This window comes from Xiphophorus couchianus, chromosome 9, assembly GCF_001444195.1.
Source record: "Xiphophorus couchianus chromosome 9, X_couchianus-1.0, whole genome shotgun sequence".
Classification (NCBI taxonomy): Eukaryota; Metazoa; Chordata; class Actinopteri; order Cyprinodontiformes; family Poeciliidae; genus Xiphophorus; species Xiphophorus couchianus.
In genome coordinates, this window is record NC_040236.1 from 8,204,803 (window position 1) to 8,224,980 (window position 20,178).

Consider the following 20,178-nt stretch of genomic DNA (forward strand, 5'->3'; position numbering starts at 1 on the left):
ATCTAAAATACATAGTCTTCATCAATAGTTGCTGCTTTACTATTACTTGCTGCTCTTGGTGTGTGACGTCTACTGACTCACTGAGAGAAGACACCAGAAGAAGCTGCCTGTCTAAATGTAAGTAACTTACAATTCCTGCTTCAGCATGTCTTCACAGATGTTTGAGAATGACGTAGGAGCACATTTTTTCTTTCAGTTGTGTTTCTAGGTGTGCTGGAAAAGAAGTCAGTGGCAACTCCTCTGGTCGTTTTTTGTGCTATCATATTTTTATCTTTTATCTGTGTATAACGGACTAATTTTTAGTTCTCCATCCAGGAAGATATTTTCAATCGCAGCAGTTTGGTAAGTTTCATATCAACCACAAGCTTTCCTTCTCAAATCATCGGCACACGCACAAAACAGCAGAGATACCGATCATGTTACTTGACAGGTCTGTTCATGTCGTCAAAAGGCATTATACTGTGTGCATTTGTTTCTATGTGTACTTTGCTCATTTTTAATGGGCAAAGTATACCCATTAACTTTGTACATAATATGTTGATATACACCAGAATAAATTTGTTTTCTATATGCGACATCTGTTTGAAGCTGAACCCTGTAACTTGAACAATATTGATATGAGTCTTTATATAAATATATATTCCAGTAATTTAAATTTTTTGAGATGGTCTAAGGCAGGAGTCCTGAAATCCGTCACTCCAGAGCTGGTGTCCCGCAACTTTTAGATGTGTCTCTTCTTCAACACTCCTGAGTCAAATAATGCGGTCTGACGGTGAATGACAGTGCAGAAATTAAACAATAAAAATGGCATTAGATCAGAGTTTGATTCATTTTCTCAGGTCTGATTGAATTAAAGTGGTCACATTACACAACATTTTAATGTGAAGTTAAGAATTACAAATGCAAAACTGAATACATGTTGAATGTTATCAGAAACATCCAGATAAATAAGTAGAATCGAAACATAAGCTATGCTATTGAATAAATTGAGTTGCTCCCTTTTCTTTGTTTGTTTGGCTAGTTGAGAGGATTGGTAGCCTGATGTTGAGAAACTATTGCTTCCTGAACTGTGTTGAGGTTTTAAATTTAATCCAATTGCTAATGTTTGCCCTTGACATATGTAATGCATCATTCATACATGAAGCTTACCAAAAATTGCTTGTGCTGTGGACAACCATCCTGCACTGTGATGGTTGAGCCGAACTAGGTGGCTGTTAATATTAATTCAATATTTAACCAACACAGTCTGAACGGCTTAGTTCACTTCCTCCACTGCCATTGCTAAAACTACAAGCAGACTACAATTCTCAAACAGCGCACAAAATAGATGTCATTGTTCACATCTTCTTCTGTTCACTGATTTGCTGGTAGAAAATCTATGGGGGAATCCAAGTGAAGGGAACAACGCCCCAGATTAGCGCAGGAAGGCAATGGTGTGCAATTTTTATTTTTTTGATAGGTTTAAGTGCTTTATCTCAAATTGCAACAGATAACCACTGCTTTTCTGGTTCAAAAGTGCTGCGAATGTTTACCGAAACTTGCTCTGTGAGTTCAGATCATAAACTTGAGGTAGTCACATAATTATAGGTGGTGCTGCTTTATTCTGCATAAAAATCCAGTGTTGCCTGCTTAAATGAGTCAGTGACTGTATCTTTCTCACTGAAACAGCTTAAGGAGTGTAACTCCTGTGATGAAGACGGTAGAATTCCATCGAAACATGTCAGGCATGTCTGGAGAGGTATAGAAAACAACGGTCTAACAAAAAACCTTTAAGACTCTACAATAGCTTGTGGAGTGATAAATGTTTTTTTTTTTCATGAACTTGCACTAACAATGATTTTCCACAAAAAAATAATTTTTATTTTATAAAATTGCATGAATTACAGCAACTTTGAATTGAATATAATGGAATAAAATTACATTACAGTTCAATTAATTTTTTTTGTTGTCCTATGGTTTAAATTCACATGACAATATAAACTCTGCATTCATTTTGCTGACTGCATTAAACATGAAAGTATCAAACATGGCCACATTAATGAAATAGCACAGTGAATACCATGTGTCTGTGTTGACAAAGTAGTGAATTTGTGAGATTTGCTGATATGGCTGTTGCTTTGCCAGAAAGTGATTTACTATGAGTCACATTGCAGCTGAAAAGGTATAAATATTTAAATACATTCTTATGAAACTCCATTGCAGTGATAAAAAGATGTCCATGTTGTATGCTCATAATAAATGCTATGGATAAATGCTGTTTGATAAATTAATACAAAACATCATCCAGCAATCCAAGCCCTCCACATATTCATTACATCATATTCCAAGACCTCTTGTAAAGTACTACATTTTAGCTCTTCTTTTGGTTACTTCTGTCATTATTTCTCTCTTTCAGCTGGAATTGTTCAAGCTATTTTCAAAACACTAATATTAAAAAAACATGGATATAATTCAATTTCAATTATCTGTCCCATTTACAACCTTCCATTTGTCTCCAAAATCCTTGAAAAAAACCGTTGCGTCACGACTCTTTCTGCATTTAACTGATAAGAGTCTCCTACAACAATTCTTTTCTGGTTTCTGCCCTGCTTATAGCATAGAATCTGCTCGCCTGAGATTTACTAATGTTCTTCCCATGGCCATAGATTCTGGTCTGGTTTCTCATTCTACTTGATTTGAGTGCAGATTTTTACATTGTCTCCCACAGTATTCTTTTTCATAGGCTTTTATCCATTGGCATTAACCACACACCCTTTGACTGGTTTCAATCATATCTTTCAGGCCATTCTCAGTTCATCCAACCGAAATCCTTCTGACCCCACTCTTCCCTGGTTTGCATCAAACTTACTTAACCTTAGCAGTGATAAGGGCACTGCATATGGCACAAAATCCACCCTATCCAAAGTCAACAATTTCAATTTGTATAATGACAGCTCATTGGTTCCTCCCTGCCCTCAGGTTAAGAGTGGGTGTCATCATGATAATCAGAGCTGCATACTTCTTTCATTGTAACATCAACCAACTACATTGTTCCCTTTCCCCATTTTCTCTTTCCTGGTCCACAGTCTTGCAATTTCTTGAATTGTTAATTGTAAGTCTCTTTGGTCTCTCTCACTAATCCTTCGAGAACCTCAAATTGCCCAGAATTCAGCTGCCCATAGCATTACTAAAATCCTCTTATTTTCAAACATCACCCCAGTTCTACAACAACTTCACTGGCTTCTGGTCACATACAGACAAGGGCGTAAATCCCATCTCATTATTGGGGGGATCATAAACAGGAGAATTTCTTAAGACCAAGTTTGGGGGGGGTTGGCAAAGTTACTGTGAAATGCAACGTAAAATGTGGTTGCATTTCACATTGCAGCTTGAATGATCCTGCATTCAAGCTGCAGGATCAAAAATGTTTCAAACCCTTCTAATTAACTAAAAGTTAAAGAGTTACATATGAATGAGATGTTTGCTACATTTAACAAAAAAAAGCTTAAGTCTATGAAAGCAGTGTAGCAGTTTTGCTAAAGATTCAGCTCATCATGATTCAGCCAAAGTAAGAAAATAACAAACTGCAGTCTGATCTTTATTGTTAATGTGTTTCTTCTTATTGAGCAGTGAAAGTAAATAAAAGGTGTTACATGTCTTTTGCTTTAAGTATTTACTTACTGAGGGGTTTTATGTTTGTGCTGCAGAGCCACAGCTAACAGCTAACTCCTCCCTTCAGCGGCTCTGCAGGCCTGTGCTGTTCAGTGTTGCTGTTGCTCCTCCTACACTTTAGACTGAACCATTGTTCTAACAATGGGAGGGGGGGATTTAAAAATGTATTTTTATTTTTTTCTGAGATAAATGGTAGATTTATTTCGTTCTTTGTTTCTTTTGCCTTTTCTTATTGATATTATATAAATTCAAATGTTTCTTCAATGATTTTTCTTGGGAGGGACAATTCTAGACTTTTCCAAGATTGGGAGGTCCGGACCCCTCCGACCCCCCGGGATTTACGCCTATGTGTACAGAATCCAATTTAAAATGTTGCTGTGTTTTAGTGTACTCTTGTTTAGTTGTTTTTTTTCTTGCCAAATGTTATTGGGTGTCTCAAGAGGCACTAGCAAATGAAATGCATTAATATCATCATCATTATTGATATACCTATATGCGAACCAGATTAGCAACTCACAGTTACTAGTAAGTGTATAAATTATTAAGGCATGAAGAAGAGAGGTAAGTTTAAAATGTAAAATGTGATAAATGATTCCAGCCTTAAAGTCCTGCAATTACTAAAACCTGAACATGAGAAAAGCTGAGAAAATCTCCCTAAATGTTTTCAAAGGGTTAGTCTGAGTTCACTAATACTATAATTTAACCTTCTAGAATTACCATGAGGTCACAGGAGTGAGTCCATATTAAATAGTTTGCATAATTAATATCCAAACTATACAAAAGAACTTAAACTGATGTTTGCAATTTTGCTGTGAAGTTAATAGAAGTTTCAGACTAGTCTGTGGTTGAGCAATAGATACAATTTTCAACAATGACAAGGACAGTATTGAAATTTGCTGATGAGATAACAGTCAGGGTGACATGGCAGAAGACGGGTTAATTCACAGTATTCTGGTGAGTTTAGCTTAATGCTTTGAATTTTCAAAACATCTTCCTTATTATCATCATAAGCACACAGAAGAAAGTATGTTCAGACAGAAACAGTGGCATGCACATGGTGGGACGTCAGCCAGAATACTCAAATCCAGAACCTCATCATGCCAAGAATGGTATTGTTCTGGGCATTTTTGACTAATGTCAGCTGATAACCATTTTGTCTCTGTAAATGAACTTTTATCAGAAAGCTTGGTAATGAGACAAACCTAAACAACAATGAGAAGATGTTCTTATGAAATTTGATCCAAGGCCAGATGTGTCAACTTCTATCATTAAAATCAAAGAAATCAGACTATTGCAATTACATTCCCACCTCAAACTAACAACTGGAACTTGAATGTTCTAAAATGGCCATGGAGCGCATAACTTTACTCATGAAAAACTTCCATAAGTTTCAGTCAATTATCTTTTTTCTTGGCACCAATGAAGCAAAAATAAAAACTAGTAAAGGTTTACTAAAAGTATGTGAAAAACCTTTGTCAGAAGCCAAAAGCAAAAGCCAGGCAGTAGATACTGAAGGGAGGTTTGACATTAATTGTGTGTAAAGACTGGGACAAAACAATGATCCTAAAGGTTCACGAGTTCAGAGGTAATTTTTGTGTTGTCTTCAGCAAAGAAGACAACACTTCTATTTGAATTGTTTTATTTTATTTTACCCTTATTCAACCAGAAAAGTGCCTTTGAAATTAAAAACATTTTTAAGGACATCTTGACCAAGAGGCAGCAAAGGTTACACAACAATTACAACTGTTCACCCACAAACCCACATGTTGTTGTAGATATAAAAACTTACATCAATGTAAAGATATATATTGTAAACGATAGCACTATTCATTTTTAAAACTAAGACTACCTCGAACTGCTCCTGTTTTAATTATCCAGTGGGTTTGGTTCTTCTTACTGTTTCTTCTTTTTCTCCAAATTGAATTCCTTCATACATCTATCTTATGCAAATAATATGTTGACTCTTGATACTGACTCTTTACAGAATCCCACTTTAAAAATCCAAATCATCACTTTAATACCTTGTAAGGGTGGCTTTTTAAAAACATCTTGCTTTATAAATTGATAGGGGAAACCAAAGAGGGACTTTTGCAGAGATGAATTCTAACTCTACATAGGCATGCGATTGTATGATTTTAATTTACATAGTTATCATAACCACAATTTGCATAGGTTCAGAAAAACATTCTCAGGTTTCATGTATGCGTTTTTACAACATAGACATAACAAAACAGCTCTCTATTTGCATAGTGCCAGCTCTGCCATCCATTTTTGTTTGTGAGAATATTTCATGAAAATGTTGAAACGTGATACCAAAATACAAAATAAAATGTGTCCATGTGTTAAAATGTTGAGCAAGCATGGAACACGTCTGTGTGTCACAATATCTGTAGGTTTTTGTTGTTGTTTATTTTGGCTGTTATTTCACCAACATTTTTCTCAAATTCTCTGTATTTGATAATTAAAAAATCAGGCTGTATTGTATTAAATTGATTGTGCTCTGGATTTAGAAAATAAAAATGGTCACAAATTATAGCAAAACTATACAATTTAAAATGCATACTTAATAGTTGGCACTATGGAAAGAAGGTCAAAACACATAGTAGGTACAACATTTCAGTTGAAGATTGCAGTTGAAACTAAATGCATTCTAAGTACCATTATAAGCTGATAATGATATCCATTTGTACCATGGTATGTGACAGCAGCAGAAAACCCACTCGTATCTGGCCTTCTAGATGCTTCAAATGTTGTTTTTAATCTAAGCTTCACTCAGCAGGCCATCTGTTTTTTTCTCCCTCCCCCCTAAAAAGCATTAATCACATACCAAGAGGATGAAGTCTTAAGGTTTACTTAAGTGTGATAAAGTGCAGCGATCTGGGCACCCACATTTCATTCAACATCCAACAAGCTTTTATCAGTCACTCAGGCAGGAGAAAAGGGGACGAGGGCTTAAAGTCGCTCAATACAGTTAATACATCCACTGTTGTACTCCCATGCTGTATTTACAGATCTGTACCCTGCTTTCGCTTTGTCCTTATGAACGTTTTTCTGATTTACATATACTGATAGTAAAAACCTGCTTGAGGGCAGTTTTTTTTTCTGAGTTCATGATCTTAACTTTTTTTATTGCCCATTTTCTCTTGAATGAAGCAAATAAATAGATCGCTATTGATGATAATAGAAGAAGCACAGACATAGATAAGAGAAATAAAGAAAATAATGATATTAAAAAAAATATTTACAGACTTTAATGAATTTTATTAGAATTTCCTGTGATGAAAGTGTGGCTTGGATTTGTAGTCACCCCTCCAAGCTCCTGTGATGCTAAAACACCTTTTGCATTCCCTACCAAAGAAAAGCATCTCCAGACTGAGTGATAGTTTTATCATCAGACATACCGTTTTGTATGTAGGCGAAAAAGGTTGTTTTTTTTGTTGCATGATCTGGCTAGACCACCCTCTTCCACAAGGTTGCAGTGTCCTCTACACGGCGAGAGGCAAACTGCTTCATTCAACAATGACTTTGATCCTGCTGCTTTTCCTCCCAGTTCAGACTGGACTAGTTCTCCAATCAATTCTCTTCTCCTAGCGTGTTAACTTTGGTATGATGTCATTCTTTGATAGGTTTGGAGTTGAGCTGTAACACATCAACATTTGGAGGACAAACTGAAAAGTGCTGTGTAGCATGATCTAATTTACATAGTTATCATAACCACAATTTGCATCTCTACTATCCTATTCTGTTGGACTATATCAAGAAAGCAAAGCAAGAACTATTAACAAGAGTTCTGGAATAATGTTAAAGTAAGTCTTGTTTGCACTTTTGTTGTTCCCAACCTTACATGTTAACTCCACTAGGTAAAACCCAGACTAGACTTTTTTATGGTCTGTGTTGTTCCACTGCCTGCATTATTTCTATGCCCTTATCAGGAAGGACTGCAGACACTTGGTGTCATGCCAGTCAAACTGGTTTCACTCCTCTGTTTTTAGGTACATTTTATGCATTGTTGGGAAGGAAATGGTGACTTAACTTTTTTTTTGTTGTTGTGATTCTTGGCATTCCTTGACTAGCTTTTCAAATAAAGACGAAAGGAATTTTTTTTTTTTTTTACCCCATTCGACAGTTACTGCCTCCCATTTCTCATTCACTGCTAAATATTCTGTAGGTTTTCTTTGCCGAGATAATAAAATGTTCCCTTTTATAAACACTGGCACATGTAGAGAACTAGGCATTTTAACAAAGGCATGTGATAAATGTTTTCCCCCCTACATGAACTTTCCTGTGTATAATGCCAGAGCCCTTCCCCTTTGTTTTCCGGGGAGGAGTGATGCAAGTTAAAGGAAATGTGGCCAGAATGAGACAGATGAGTATCTGAGCTGCCTCAGGAGCGAACACATCCAGGAAAAGGAAGTGAAGATGATTCTGAGTAACTGCTGATGCCCTGCAGTTTTGTTGCATTTTCAGATTAGCCATCACCTGAGACTTTTCACAAGCTTACACACCATTTGACACTTTTCTGTGTGCACTGTTTGTATTTCTGTAACTAGTCATAGAAGAGCGGAATGATTTGGGTAGCGGAGTAAAAACTTCCCTGAACATTCTGGAGAGCTCTTCTGTTATGGTAAGTCTTTCTCTTTTTCTAGCACTTAATATATTTGTTTATGTGCTCTTCAACAGAATAGAACCCTAAATTATTTGAATTTTCATTTGAGTATGCATGCTTATACCAAGGTGTGTTCAGTCATATTTTATCATTTACTTTTGTTTTGTTGTTGTCGGTAACCAGGGGTAGAGGAAATGTGAAAAAAGCACTGAACACATTTGACTGTATATCGGAATAACAAACCTGTGCTCTTCCTCTTTCTATAGTTTGTTGTTAGTTAGATTCATATGATATTTTAGTATTAAAGCAAGCAGCAGATCAAACAAGAACACCGCCTAACATAATCTGTACATTCTCAGACATTTCATGCATGCCATCACAAGGAAAATGTCTGAAATCTTCTGAGGGGTTAGTCATGTAGACTTTTGTTGATGTATCACTGATTATGCTTAACAACACAAAGTGAAAGAGGCTACCATGGAAAATCAATCCTGTAATTTAAAGCAAATAATTGTGCAGACACAAACACAGATTTTCACGCTGAAGTTTAAAAAACAAACAAAAAAATGTCAAACTGCCGTTTATAGCCTTGTCTGATAGAGTGAATATGAAAAATTATATTATAGGGAGAGTGATAAGATATTTAAGTGTTCACCTGTACCCTTGTCCCTTTTGGGTAAGGAACTAATGCATAATGGGCAGAAAGGATGTCTTGAGAATTTGTTTATTCCTATTCTCATTTTACTGACTATGTTTTGTTTTGTTATTTGCTATATTATGTTATGTTTTGTTATTTTGCAAAGTGTGGAAAATTAATGAAATAAATAAAGACATTGTGAGAAAATATGTATTGTCTGTGGTTGGAAACCATTCATGATTCTCGTATGACCTGAAACACAATATGTTTGATGATTACCGTATTTTCCAGATTATAAGGCGCACCTTCAATGAATGGCACATTTTAAAACTTTTTTCATATATAAGGCGCACCGCATTATAAGGCACAAAGAATAGACACTACAGTAGAGGCTGGGGTTACGTTATGCATCCATTAGATGGAACTGCGCTAAAGGGAATGTCAACAAAATAGTCAGATAGGTCAGTCAAACTTTATTAATAGATTACAAACCAGCGTTCTGAAAACTCAGTTCATTCCCAAAATGAATAAACAGCTGTTTTATTATTTTCCCCAAGGTAAAGTAAGTGAGGTGGTATTTTTGTGACACAGTTTATCTTTTAACAACAGCAAGGTATAACATATAGTGGGGGGAACTTTTCCTCGATTCAATAAACACATAAAAAACAGTCTGATACTGTTACGGTAAATCAAACGTTAGTGCAAATCACAATATATATCCACTTCCGCTATAACCATTGATTCGTTCATGTTAAATTCTCTCACTGCTGCTCTATTCCCGTGTTCTACTGCATGACTGATCGCCTTGAACTTAAACTCTGCGTCGTAAGCGTGTCTCTTAATAGGAGCCATTTTGGGGTCTTTACACAAAACTCAGCATGCACCATGCGCTTCTTCTTCTACGAGGGAAAGCTTGACTTTGTGAAAAGATCCTAAGCTCAACTTGAGGAGTTTTAATTTTTCTAGATGGATTAAACATTTATACAATGCAAATAACCATATTGTTACTTTCATATGCTTTGAATGTTGTTCATGACTGAAGTCAAACTGTTGGAAACCAACAGAATTTTGCTATCTAACAGTTTGGTATGCAACCTTTTGTCAGACGCACACTTTAAGTCCCTGTAGTTTGATACTTGATACTATAGAACATACAAAGATGAAAATGTGAATCATAGTTTATGTGGTTTTGATGTTATTTTACAAATCACAAAAAATATTGAATTTTAACTTTGTAAGCATTGGGATCTTTCAAGTTTTTAGGAGTAAAGAAGTCCCTGAACTGTCTGTTGTGTTCCTTGGTTTTCATGATGCTGCTTGTTTATGGCTGATCTTTTACAAACCTCTGAGGTGTTTATAGAACAACTGTATTTATTCTAAGATCAAATTACATATATGTGGACTATGATGCAGATCTCTAGTTCACATGTACTTATTTGATTTGGCCTGACACATAAAATCAAAATTAATACTTAAAATACGTTTGCGTTCATGGTGGCCAGGGCGAATATTTCTGCAAAACACTGCAACCCAAGTAGTATTCATACCAACACATTTAATACTATCAAACTCTCTACATATAACAGTTACATCCTCCTTGATTAAGATACAACTGACCCTAAAAGTGCTGATTTGTGTTTGTTTATCCCTCAACAATACAAGATGAGTTTCCTCTGTGGTTGAACTTGTCCCACTTTCAAGTATGCAAGCTGAACAACAGCTTTCGGGAAAGTAAATGAGGTTAAGACAAATGTTTCTGCTGCATGTTCTTGGAAACTAACAGACAAAATTGACAGACTTGGAAGAAAAAAACAAACACAAAAAACCAAAAAAAAAACAATTTGGTATCACACAAATGCATTCCAGTGATTAGAAACTCTCATAAATAGGATGTTTTTCAAATTATTTGACCATTCATTGATCACAGCCTTTGTAATTTGTTAGACACTTAAAGGGACTTCCTGTTTAAGACAGTGTTGCGTTAGAGGAATTTGTTTGCAAGGTAGTCTTTTCACAAAAACGTTCATATAATTGCTGCAAATTTTGAAAAAAAATGTCTTTTAGCTCCTGGGAAAAGTTTGTCTTACTCCTATGCACCCATTTTAGCTATACATTTGTAAATGTTTTTTGTCTTTGTGTTTTTAGAGCAGTATTTTCATGGACAATTTCTGGACACTTACAGAAATAATTGTCAAACATTTTCATCAATAGTTATGCATTAATTCGTCACAGTTCAAGATTCATTGCTCTTGGTTGCATTAGCCTTTTTCTTGGTTTTATCACATTTTGCCTTTTCATGTGTGTGTCACATTTAGTGATGCACGGTCCTGGACCTCTAACAATTTATCTTGCTTTAAAAAGCATTGTGTAAAGAAATAATGATAATATATTTACTTTAAATGTGTATCTAAAATAGGTTTGAAGACTAATTTGAAATCCCACGTATAGATGGACCTGTCCACTTTTGGTTTGGCCATTAGTAACCTGACGAAGTGTTTATAGTGGGTTTTCAGCATTCTGACAGACTGTACACACCCGGGATAATGAGTGTTTGAGCTGTCGTCCTGGATCAGACTCACTGGACTAAAGTCATGCACTATCAGTCTCAGGGACTGTTTTTTTTTTTTTTTTTTTTTTTTTTTTTTACAATAATGCAATAGGTCTCAGTTTCATTAAATCGTGTAATGTTTAGTGATACATAAATTGCAATTTGTATTTTTCTCTGATTTATGACATTTATTCACTTCTTTCTCTATGGCACTTGCATCGGTCACTAGACGAGCTTCATTGTACTACTGCATTTTATGTTGGTGCAATGCTAAATGCTATTATTAAATAGTGAGATTTTTTTATTTTAAAAATTTCCTTTTCATGTTTATTTTTGTGTTATCAATATCCTCAAAATGCATGAAAAAGAAATAGTTTGCACAGAGCAAATAACCTTACTTCTTTATTTATGTGCATTTACCCTGAAGAATAATATTTGCTTAAAGCTAAAATTTTCTTGAAAACAGTCTCTTTAAGGACACAATGAGAAAGTTCATGCCGGGTCACTTCGGACAACATTTTAGGCAAATTATGTGTCTCTGTATAAATTTCCTGTCTCTGTCTCCCAACCATCAGAGATGTATTTCCTTTCAGGATGTGGGATCTTTCCCTCTCTATTTTAGTTATCAATGTCCTCAAAATCCATGAAAAACAAATACTTTGGACAGAGCAAATAACCTTACTTCTTTATTTATGTGCATTTACCCTGAAGAATAATATTTGCTTAAAGCTAAAATTTTCTTGAAGACAGTCTCTTGAAGGACACAATGAGAAAGCTCATGCCGGGTCACTTGGGACAACATTTTAGGCAAATTATGTGTCTCTGTATAAATTTCCTGTTTTTCTGTTTCCCAACCATCAGAAATATATTTCTCGTCAGGATATGGTATCTTTCCCACTGTATTTTAGTTAAGCTGTCACCTTCCTCATTTCTGACCCCTTCTGCTACTGTTACATGTTACTGTTCTATGTTATACAAGCTATGTGTAAGATGCTGTCCCAGTTTGCTAACTCTAAAATTCCTGAAACAATGTTTACCCCAATGCCAGTTCTAAGTAAAAAAATAGTTATTCATGTTTTCAGATTGCAGGTCCAGGTCTGACATAAAAAGAAACACTGCTACAACTGTTACAACATTTGCATTTCAGATAAATTTGTTTAGATAAATTTGTTTAGTGTGCCTATTCTGTCAACTAGTTCAAAGCCTGTTTCATCATCTGATTAATTCCTTCCTCCTGCACCAGACGATTTTATCTTTGCAATACAAGAGAGCTGTTATGTATAGATGATGTTTTGGGGGGGGGATGAGGAAGTGCATAAATTATTTACCCTGAATCAGCCTTATGTGGAAATGTATAAATTATTTACCAGGGAGCAGCCTTACAATTTATGAACTGTGATGGACAATTCTTTTCAAATCATTTTTTGGAAACACTAACATAGATCACACTCTAAACTTAAACAAAGGTGAATTAAGCATATTTTCCAAATGGATGGTTGAAAAAGGTAAACAATTTGGCTGAACTTCATTTATTGCATTTTCTTGAAACTTTGCAAAAGTTACAGAAGCTGAAGCAGCAGCAGCAGCACCAATCAACGTGGATTAAGGAGCGAAACTGCAAATCTTTCCTCCCCCTGTTAGATTTTATAGCCATCACTGCTCCCAAATCAATAAGTGTACAACTTTACTGTTGCACACTTATTTGTTGTCACTAATTGTAAATAGTCTGTCTATTGCTCAGACCTGCACATTTTGTGCAGTTCTTAGTGAATCATCTCAGATGCACATTCCTCTGGAGTGGAGTTTTTTTTTAATAACTACACAGTATTTATGTCAAATTTTTTCCCTTTGCTGTACATTATTTTAGTTTTTATCTTTTTGTGAGTCTGTTTGCTGTGAGTGCCTGTCATTTAGCTGCTGTTGCACAGAAATGTTCCCATTATGGGACAATAAAGTATATTTCTATTTGATTCCATTCTAATCTATTCTATTCTACAGACTCCAGTTTTTGTTTTTGCGTTTCCTCAACACTTGAATGTTTCAGATAATCCAACAAATATTTTTAGAAAAACATTGTCTGAGTCAGTAGAAAATGCTACCCTACCTTTCAAGTGAAAATTTTACTTATTGTGGGGAGAAAAGCAGTCCAAATCAACCTGGCCCTGTGTGAAAATGCAATCCACCTCCTTAAATCATTCATTAACTGGAATACATTACATTTTGGACGGCTAATTTTAATTAGCAACACCAAAGCTTGTAAACACAAAATAAATTAAATAGAATATGTCTGACAGCATGAAATAGCCTAAAATATTAGCATAGAAATTTTTACAAAGTCATTTTTAAGGCTTTGATACTCTAGAAAACTACAGTGAGCCATTATCCACATTTTCCAATAGAGAAAACATGAAACAGTGGTGAACCTTCACAGGAATGATTGGTCAAGTAGTCACTTCAAGAGCACATTGACGACCAACATTCAAACAAGTTGCTGGTAAATCTATGCTTTTTGTTACATTGATTTACATCATGAATGTACGACTTGTTGTTGAATTCTGTTCTCTACCAGAAAATCCTGGACAGAGATTGTCTGGACATTAGTTTGCTGCCTTAATGTCTAAGTAAATTTGGCATATTTAGCAGGAGAAAGATCTGAAGCACACCGGCAAATGAATCTTTTTAAAAGCTTTTATGGCACCGATGGCCTTTATTTGCAGCTTTCAGACAGAAAATGGGCAGAGAGGGAAGTGGAGAAGACATGCAGCAAAAGTTCCAAGGTTGAGAATCAAACCCTGGATGACTGCATTGAAAACTAATTGCCTCCATATTTGACACACCTCCTCTAGCTCTTCACCATGCACCATCAGCAAGTTCAATTGCGAACAACACCTTCACAAAAAATAAAAACACAGGTTTGGAATGGCCTTGTCTAAGTCCAGTTTTCAAGACATGATGAGACACAGCATTAAGCACACCACCCCGAAACTCTCAAACGCGTCTGCATTCTGCAGAGAAGAGTGGAAAAAAAACACTTCACCTTCATATCAAGACTCATTGCCAATAATTATTTTCTTGATGGCTATTGTTGTAACTAAGGACTTTTTCAAATGGACCAGCTGCTTTGGATGTTTTTTTTGCTATTATTTTTTTAATAATTATTTGTTCTTTTCTGCACTGTTCTGGAATTGCAATCTGCCTATAGGGTTGTAGTTTTGCAACGGCACCTAAGGAAATGAAAAAAATCATTCAATCCATGTTGGACACCCTTCCAAATATTGTGCAGTTGAAATCAGAACAAGAGTAATGTATAAGCATTTTATTATTCGAAAATCTGACATGTCATGGCCCTACACCCCATGGGGATGTTTACTGCACATACAATTCTGGGTAAGTGTCATCAAATGGCACATTACATGTCCCACCAAAATCTTAGCGATTAGGTAAAATGTAAAACTTCAACAGAGTCCAGACTCTTTGTATGGAGCCAAAGGTAGAACAAGGGGTTTGTTTGTACAAAAAGAGCAACAAATATCCTACCAAAAAGTTTGTTTGTAGAGTGGTTGTGACTTTTGTGTTAATTATTTATCAACCAAAATTTAAGTAAAGTCTTGAATTAAAACTTTCATTTTCATTTGTTTAGGTGAATGAAGTGATTCCTGCAAGCCTGTACCATCTCTACATCTCTGAGTGATCTGAATTTTCATCGGATGAGCATCATGACTGACTCAAACCACACCGCATCCTGCTACGCCAACACCAGCACTCCATATAGTTATTCTCCTGGCATTAACAAAGTTGACTACTCAGCTACCTTCAGCACTTTGGGTCTCATCTCTAATCTAATTGCCTTTATTGTCCTCATCAAATCCTTCAAGCAGACAAAAAATCATTCGCGCTCTTTCTTCCTCATCTTCCTGGGTGGTCTTGTAGTCACTGACTTCATGGGTCTGCTGGTAACTGGCTCCTTCGTGATTTCATTTTACGTTACACGTGTTGACTGGAGCAAGTCGGACCCTGCCTGCCACTTTTGCAACTTCATGGGTATGTCCATGGTGTTCTATGGATTGTCCCCTCTGCTACTTGGTGCCACCATGGCCACCCAGCGCTTTATTGGCATCAACCATCCATTTGCAAGTTCCTCCAAAATGACCAAGAGAAGGACTACTTCCATGATGCTCATGGTGTGGTTTGTCGCTGGAAGCATATCGTTGCTGCCACTAATAGGCTTTGGTAGCTACCACATTCAGACTCCTGGATCCTGGTGTTTCCTCAACATGACCCCCAAGACAAGTGACTGGGGTTTCGCTCTGCTTTTCTCCCTGGTTGGACTGATCAGCATTGCAACGTCAATTTTGCTGAACACTGTGAGTGTGGTGACCCTGCTCAAGGTTTACTGTGGAGCAGAGAGGAGACAGCGTAGCAGAGACCATGAAGCAGAAATGATGCTGCAGCTTATACTAATCATGACTATTGCGACGGTTTGCTGGTGCCCCTTGCTGGTAAGATGTTTTCTTTTTTCCTCCTTTCTTTTAGAATGACCCTAATTCAATATTTACAAAGTCTTTGCATAAGAGATTCTGGTTCAATTTATTTCAATTTCAAATTCTTTATTTCCTGAACAAATATGGAGGCCTTTCTCTATGTATTATTGACAACTTGGAAGGAAAAGAAAACATGGTTTTTAAACTTTGTACATATAAAATGTACAAACCCCATTCAGGCATTTGTATTCAGTCCCATTTCACTCTGATATCCCTATATAAAGCCCAGTCCAACTTATCTGTCCCCTCATTGATATATAGAGTCCAATTATGTAAGTATACATACATCTGTTGTATGAAGGAATCAAACTGTTCAGATGGAAAACATCTGAACAGTTCTTCTTATTAACAAACATTAATAAGAAGACTATTTTCCATCTCTTTTGCTTCTCTTTTCCTTTTTCTTCCTTAATAATGAGGTATTGAACGTAAAATAAAATGGCTGCAAATTTATTTTAGTATAAGGTTGCTTCTACAAACAAATAAGAGGATTTGACTTAAACTTTAAGTCTTCAGTCCTCTTTTTCCAACTCAGTACTACAGATGTTTAAACCCTAATAAGGCCTCACAAAGAGCCACACTCTTTTCTTAGCATTCTTTTCTATGCTTCATTTGCTTGTCACAATGCAGCCCCTTGACAAGTGAATCTGAGAGCAATTTGGTTTTATCTTGCATCACAGGTTCCTTTAATCCCTAATTTGACTAGCACTTTCCAGGTTTTCAGAAGGAACGAGACCAAGCCTTTAAAGGAAATGCACACTATGTGAACCATTACAGCATACTGTATGGTCAGTGGGGCAACTCATCCCACTTCACAATCCTTTAGACTCTACTGTGACAAAAATGTCACTAAAACTATAAAATAACAACCACATTGTGAAACAGCACCACGTTTTGACCAAAATCAGCTCACTACTAATTGTCTAGATCATATTGAGAATATTAATAATGAACATATACAATACTGCGGTGGTCTGGATAGGTTGCTGATGGACTGGGGTCCTGTGTAGACAATGGATGAATATATACATATTTTTAAACTATTTGTCAATCTGCTTGCAAAGGTTACTCATTTCATCGGCTTTTAGTAATTTTCCAAGACATTATGTGAAAATGTCCAAATTCCCTTTATTTAAATTCCTTGTGTGTTGGGTAATTAATTAATAGAGCATGTACTGTTAGGCAGTCATGTCTAACCTTAGTTATGTAACATCCCACACAGATATATATTCTGATGCGTTCACTGACTCTCCCTGCAAGTGATGGCATGCTTTTGTTCTTCATTCGAATTGCCACATGGAATCAGATACTTGACCCCTGGATTTACATCATGATAAAGTGTGCAAGTTAAGGCGAGTAACAAATTGCATTTATCAAAAATGTCATGGCACAGCTTAAACAGTCACTGTTCACCCCCTCATGTCCTAACTGTGAGCTATAGCATGCCTGTTACACCAGCATGTCAGTGCCATTTGTAATTAAAACCCATGGATGTACATTTGCACAGTGCTGTGATAATAATCCCAAACCACCATCCATGTCATTATCATGTAACTCACAACATGTTATAGTCTCATCATCTCAGCTGTGATAATAATCCCAAACCACCATCCATGTCATTATCATGTAACTCACAACATGTTATAGTCTCATCATCTCAGCTGTGATAATAATCCCAAACCACCATCCATGTCATTATCATGTAACTCACAACATGTTATAGTCTCATCATCTCATGTCCCATCATAATTTTATTGCAGTTGACTCTCCATTCTGTCCCACTCAGATAAAGGTGCAGTATGTAACTTTTATAAACAGCGTGTTTTTTTTATTAATGTTTTCACATATTTGTTAAAACTATGTCCTGACAATATAATATGAAATAAACAATCTGAAAACATTTTTAACTTCTCTGGCTTTGGGCACAAAATGCTGTTTTATAGATTGCATAACATGCTTTTAGTTTTAATGAATTAAATTAGCTTTATTAGGTCATCATCATCAGGGGGCTGCACAGTGGTGCAGTTGGCAGCACTGTTGCCTTGCAGCAAGAAGGTCCTGGGTTAAATTCCCAGCCCAGGGTCTTTCTGCATGGAGTTTGCATGTTCTCCCTGTTATTCCTACCCCACAGGGAACATGACACAGTTAGCATGTAACTCACATATAATTATTTTTCAGGATTTGAGTGTATTTGTAATATTAATCAATTCCATCTTTTTTCCTTTTTTCAACTTTTCCAACTCTTACTCATTTTTAATTTTTATTCTTTATTTTTTGTCTTAATCTCTTCTAATTAATCTTATTTTCCTTCATCCATCTGTTGACCTTTCTTTTCAATGTTATACCCAACCAACTATTCTACAACTTTTAGGTCTTCATTGCCCAGACAGCTTTTGCCAGAACTGGTTTTGAAGTGAAATATCTGCTTCTCTGTATACGGTTTGCAACCTGGAACCAAATCCTAGATCCATGGGTATACATCCTGTTTCGCCGGTCAGTTTTGAGGAGAGTGAACCCTCGTTCTGACTGGTCCCGTACCTCCATCATTTCTTCGTCTTCAACTATACGTGACAATGTCCATCGATTCGCGCGGTCTTCACTGGGAAGCAACCTGCGCACGGATGGCCCAGAGGATCCTGAAAAATCAAATGTGATGCCCCCCTCTCCAATAACACCATCCTCACCTTCTCCATGTTTGATTGGATCTGAGTGATAATTACAGTAAAGTCACATAAGTGTACCTGTAAATGTGGTCTGCTCTGCTGTTGTTTTTCATGACGAATGTGATGAAATTAACTTGCATGGTTGCACAAACATGAAACTATCTCCTTATGGCTCTGTTTGTATTTAAGATGTCTGATATCATTATTCTTTCACTATATGAGCTTAATGCAAAGACTTGTGTACAGAGATATAACCTATATTCAAAAATATACTTCAACTGGCACCATATGTAAAGCTAAGAATAAAATGTGTAAACTGGCATTTTTCAGTTTATCCTTGTAGATTTGGTATATTTTATAAACAGCTAATATGTTGGTTATTATGACAGAGTAAGCAACATATTGCTTTTTATATTATAAGTTTTTATATTATGCATAAAAAGGATTTTATACAGTTTGAGAATTACATGTTTAAATATCAAAACATGAGAGTGGTCATTAAGCAAGCTTTTCTGATCTTTACAGATAAACAAAATCAACTTCCTTGATATTTTCTCCTGTTTTTTATCTATCTATCCATCCATCCATCCATCCATCCACATCCTCTGATTGCAGGGTCATAGAGAGGATGATGATGGTTGGGCTGTCATTTGGCGAGAGGTGAGGTACTGTACATACATTTTAGTATGAAAAAAAAAACAATTATAGGACACAAAGCAGAGACCACCAATACATTGAATATGTTTATAAAAATGAGCCAACATGATTGACAGTATTACCTTCTGCTTTGTGCTTTTAGTGAAAGTGAAAGAAGAAATACTTCAATTTCTTGTCTTCATCAGTGATGTGTAATTTAACAATGTGATAGTAATGTGCTTTTTATTCATTGCAGGAAATATTAAACATCTTTAAAAATTTGGTTTGTCTTTTGTTCGTCAATGTTGTCATTCTGCCTTAAAAATACATTATTTTTGCCTTAACTTCTACTTCTCGGTATTGGTGTGCAGTTCTGATCAAAGTATAAAGAATTGTATCTTTCAGATAAAAATACTATGAGGGACACATTTGTTATGCTAACAATTACATTGCTACATGAATAATAGCTTTTTACAAATAATTACATTTGCACGAATTTTTAGTTTTGAATGACTTTGACTAAAGGCCTCAAATTCTAGATTTTGGCAAAATATTTGGATCTTGTTGAATCAATAACCGTATTGGAATTTTCATTTATCAGTTTCATTAAAAGTATGTAAAAGAAATTTGATTCAGCTTAATGCCAAGGCTGAAATAGTGGCTTAGAATATGGTAATTAGACTTACAAACTCATAGAACAAACTGGATAAAAAAAAAGGTTGGGGGATTTAGTTCTTCTTTTTTCTTTTTTTTAATCAAGGATTGGATACAGGGAAAAAACATTTACAACTGCCACCAATTTTCAGTTTTCAGATCTTAAATATTAAGTTATTTATTAATGATACTGTCAAATGAAATCTCCAAAGGTAAACCTTTATTACTGGAAAATAAATTAC

At 35.7% G+C, this 20,178-nt stretch overlaps 1 protein-coding gene across 4 annotated transcripts; it reads left to right on the forward strand.

The window, feature by feature from the left end:
* The first annotated feature begins 185 nt into the window (after nucleotides 1-185).
* Nucleotides 186-19,565, forward strand: tbxa2r (thromboxane A2 receptor). Of its 4 annotated transcripts, XM_028028448.1 has the most exons (4): nucleotides 186-342; nucleotides 8,202-8,275; nucleotides 15,083-15,941; nucleotides 18,355-19,565. In XM_028028448.1, the coding sequence occupies exons 3-4, from the start codon at nucleotides 15,150-15,152 to the stop codon at nucleotides 18,694-18,696; spliced, it is 1,134 nt and encodes a 377-aa protein (XP_027884249.1). In that variant the 5' UTR covers nucleotides 186-342; nucleotides 8,202-8,275; nucleotides 15,083-15,149; the 3' UTR covers nucleotides 18,697-19,565. The 4 variants fall into 4 exon arrangements, with proteins under 4 accessions (XP_027884249.1, XP_027884250.1, XP_027884251.1 ...); XM_028028449.1 differs by lacking the exon at nucleotides 8,202-8,275; XM_028028450.1 differs by lacking the exons at nucleotides 186-342; nucleotides 18,355-19,565 and adding an exon at nucleotides 17,206-17,582 and having other exon boundaries at nucleotides 6,916-8,275.
* The last annotated feature ends 613 nt before the right edge of the window (nucleotides 19,566-20,178 follow it).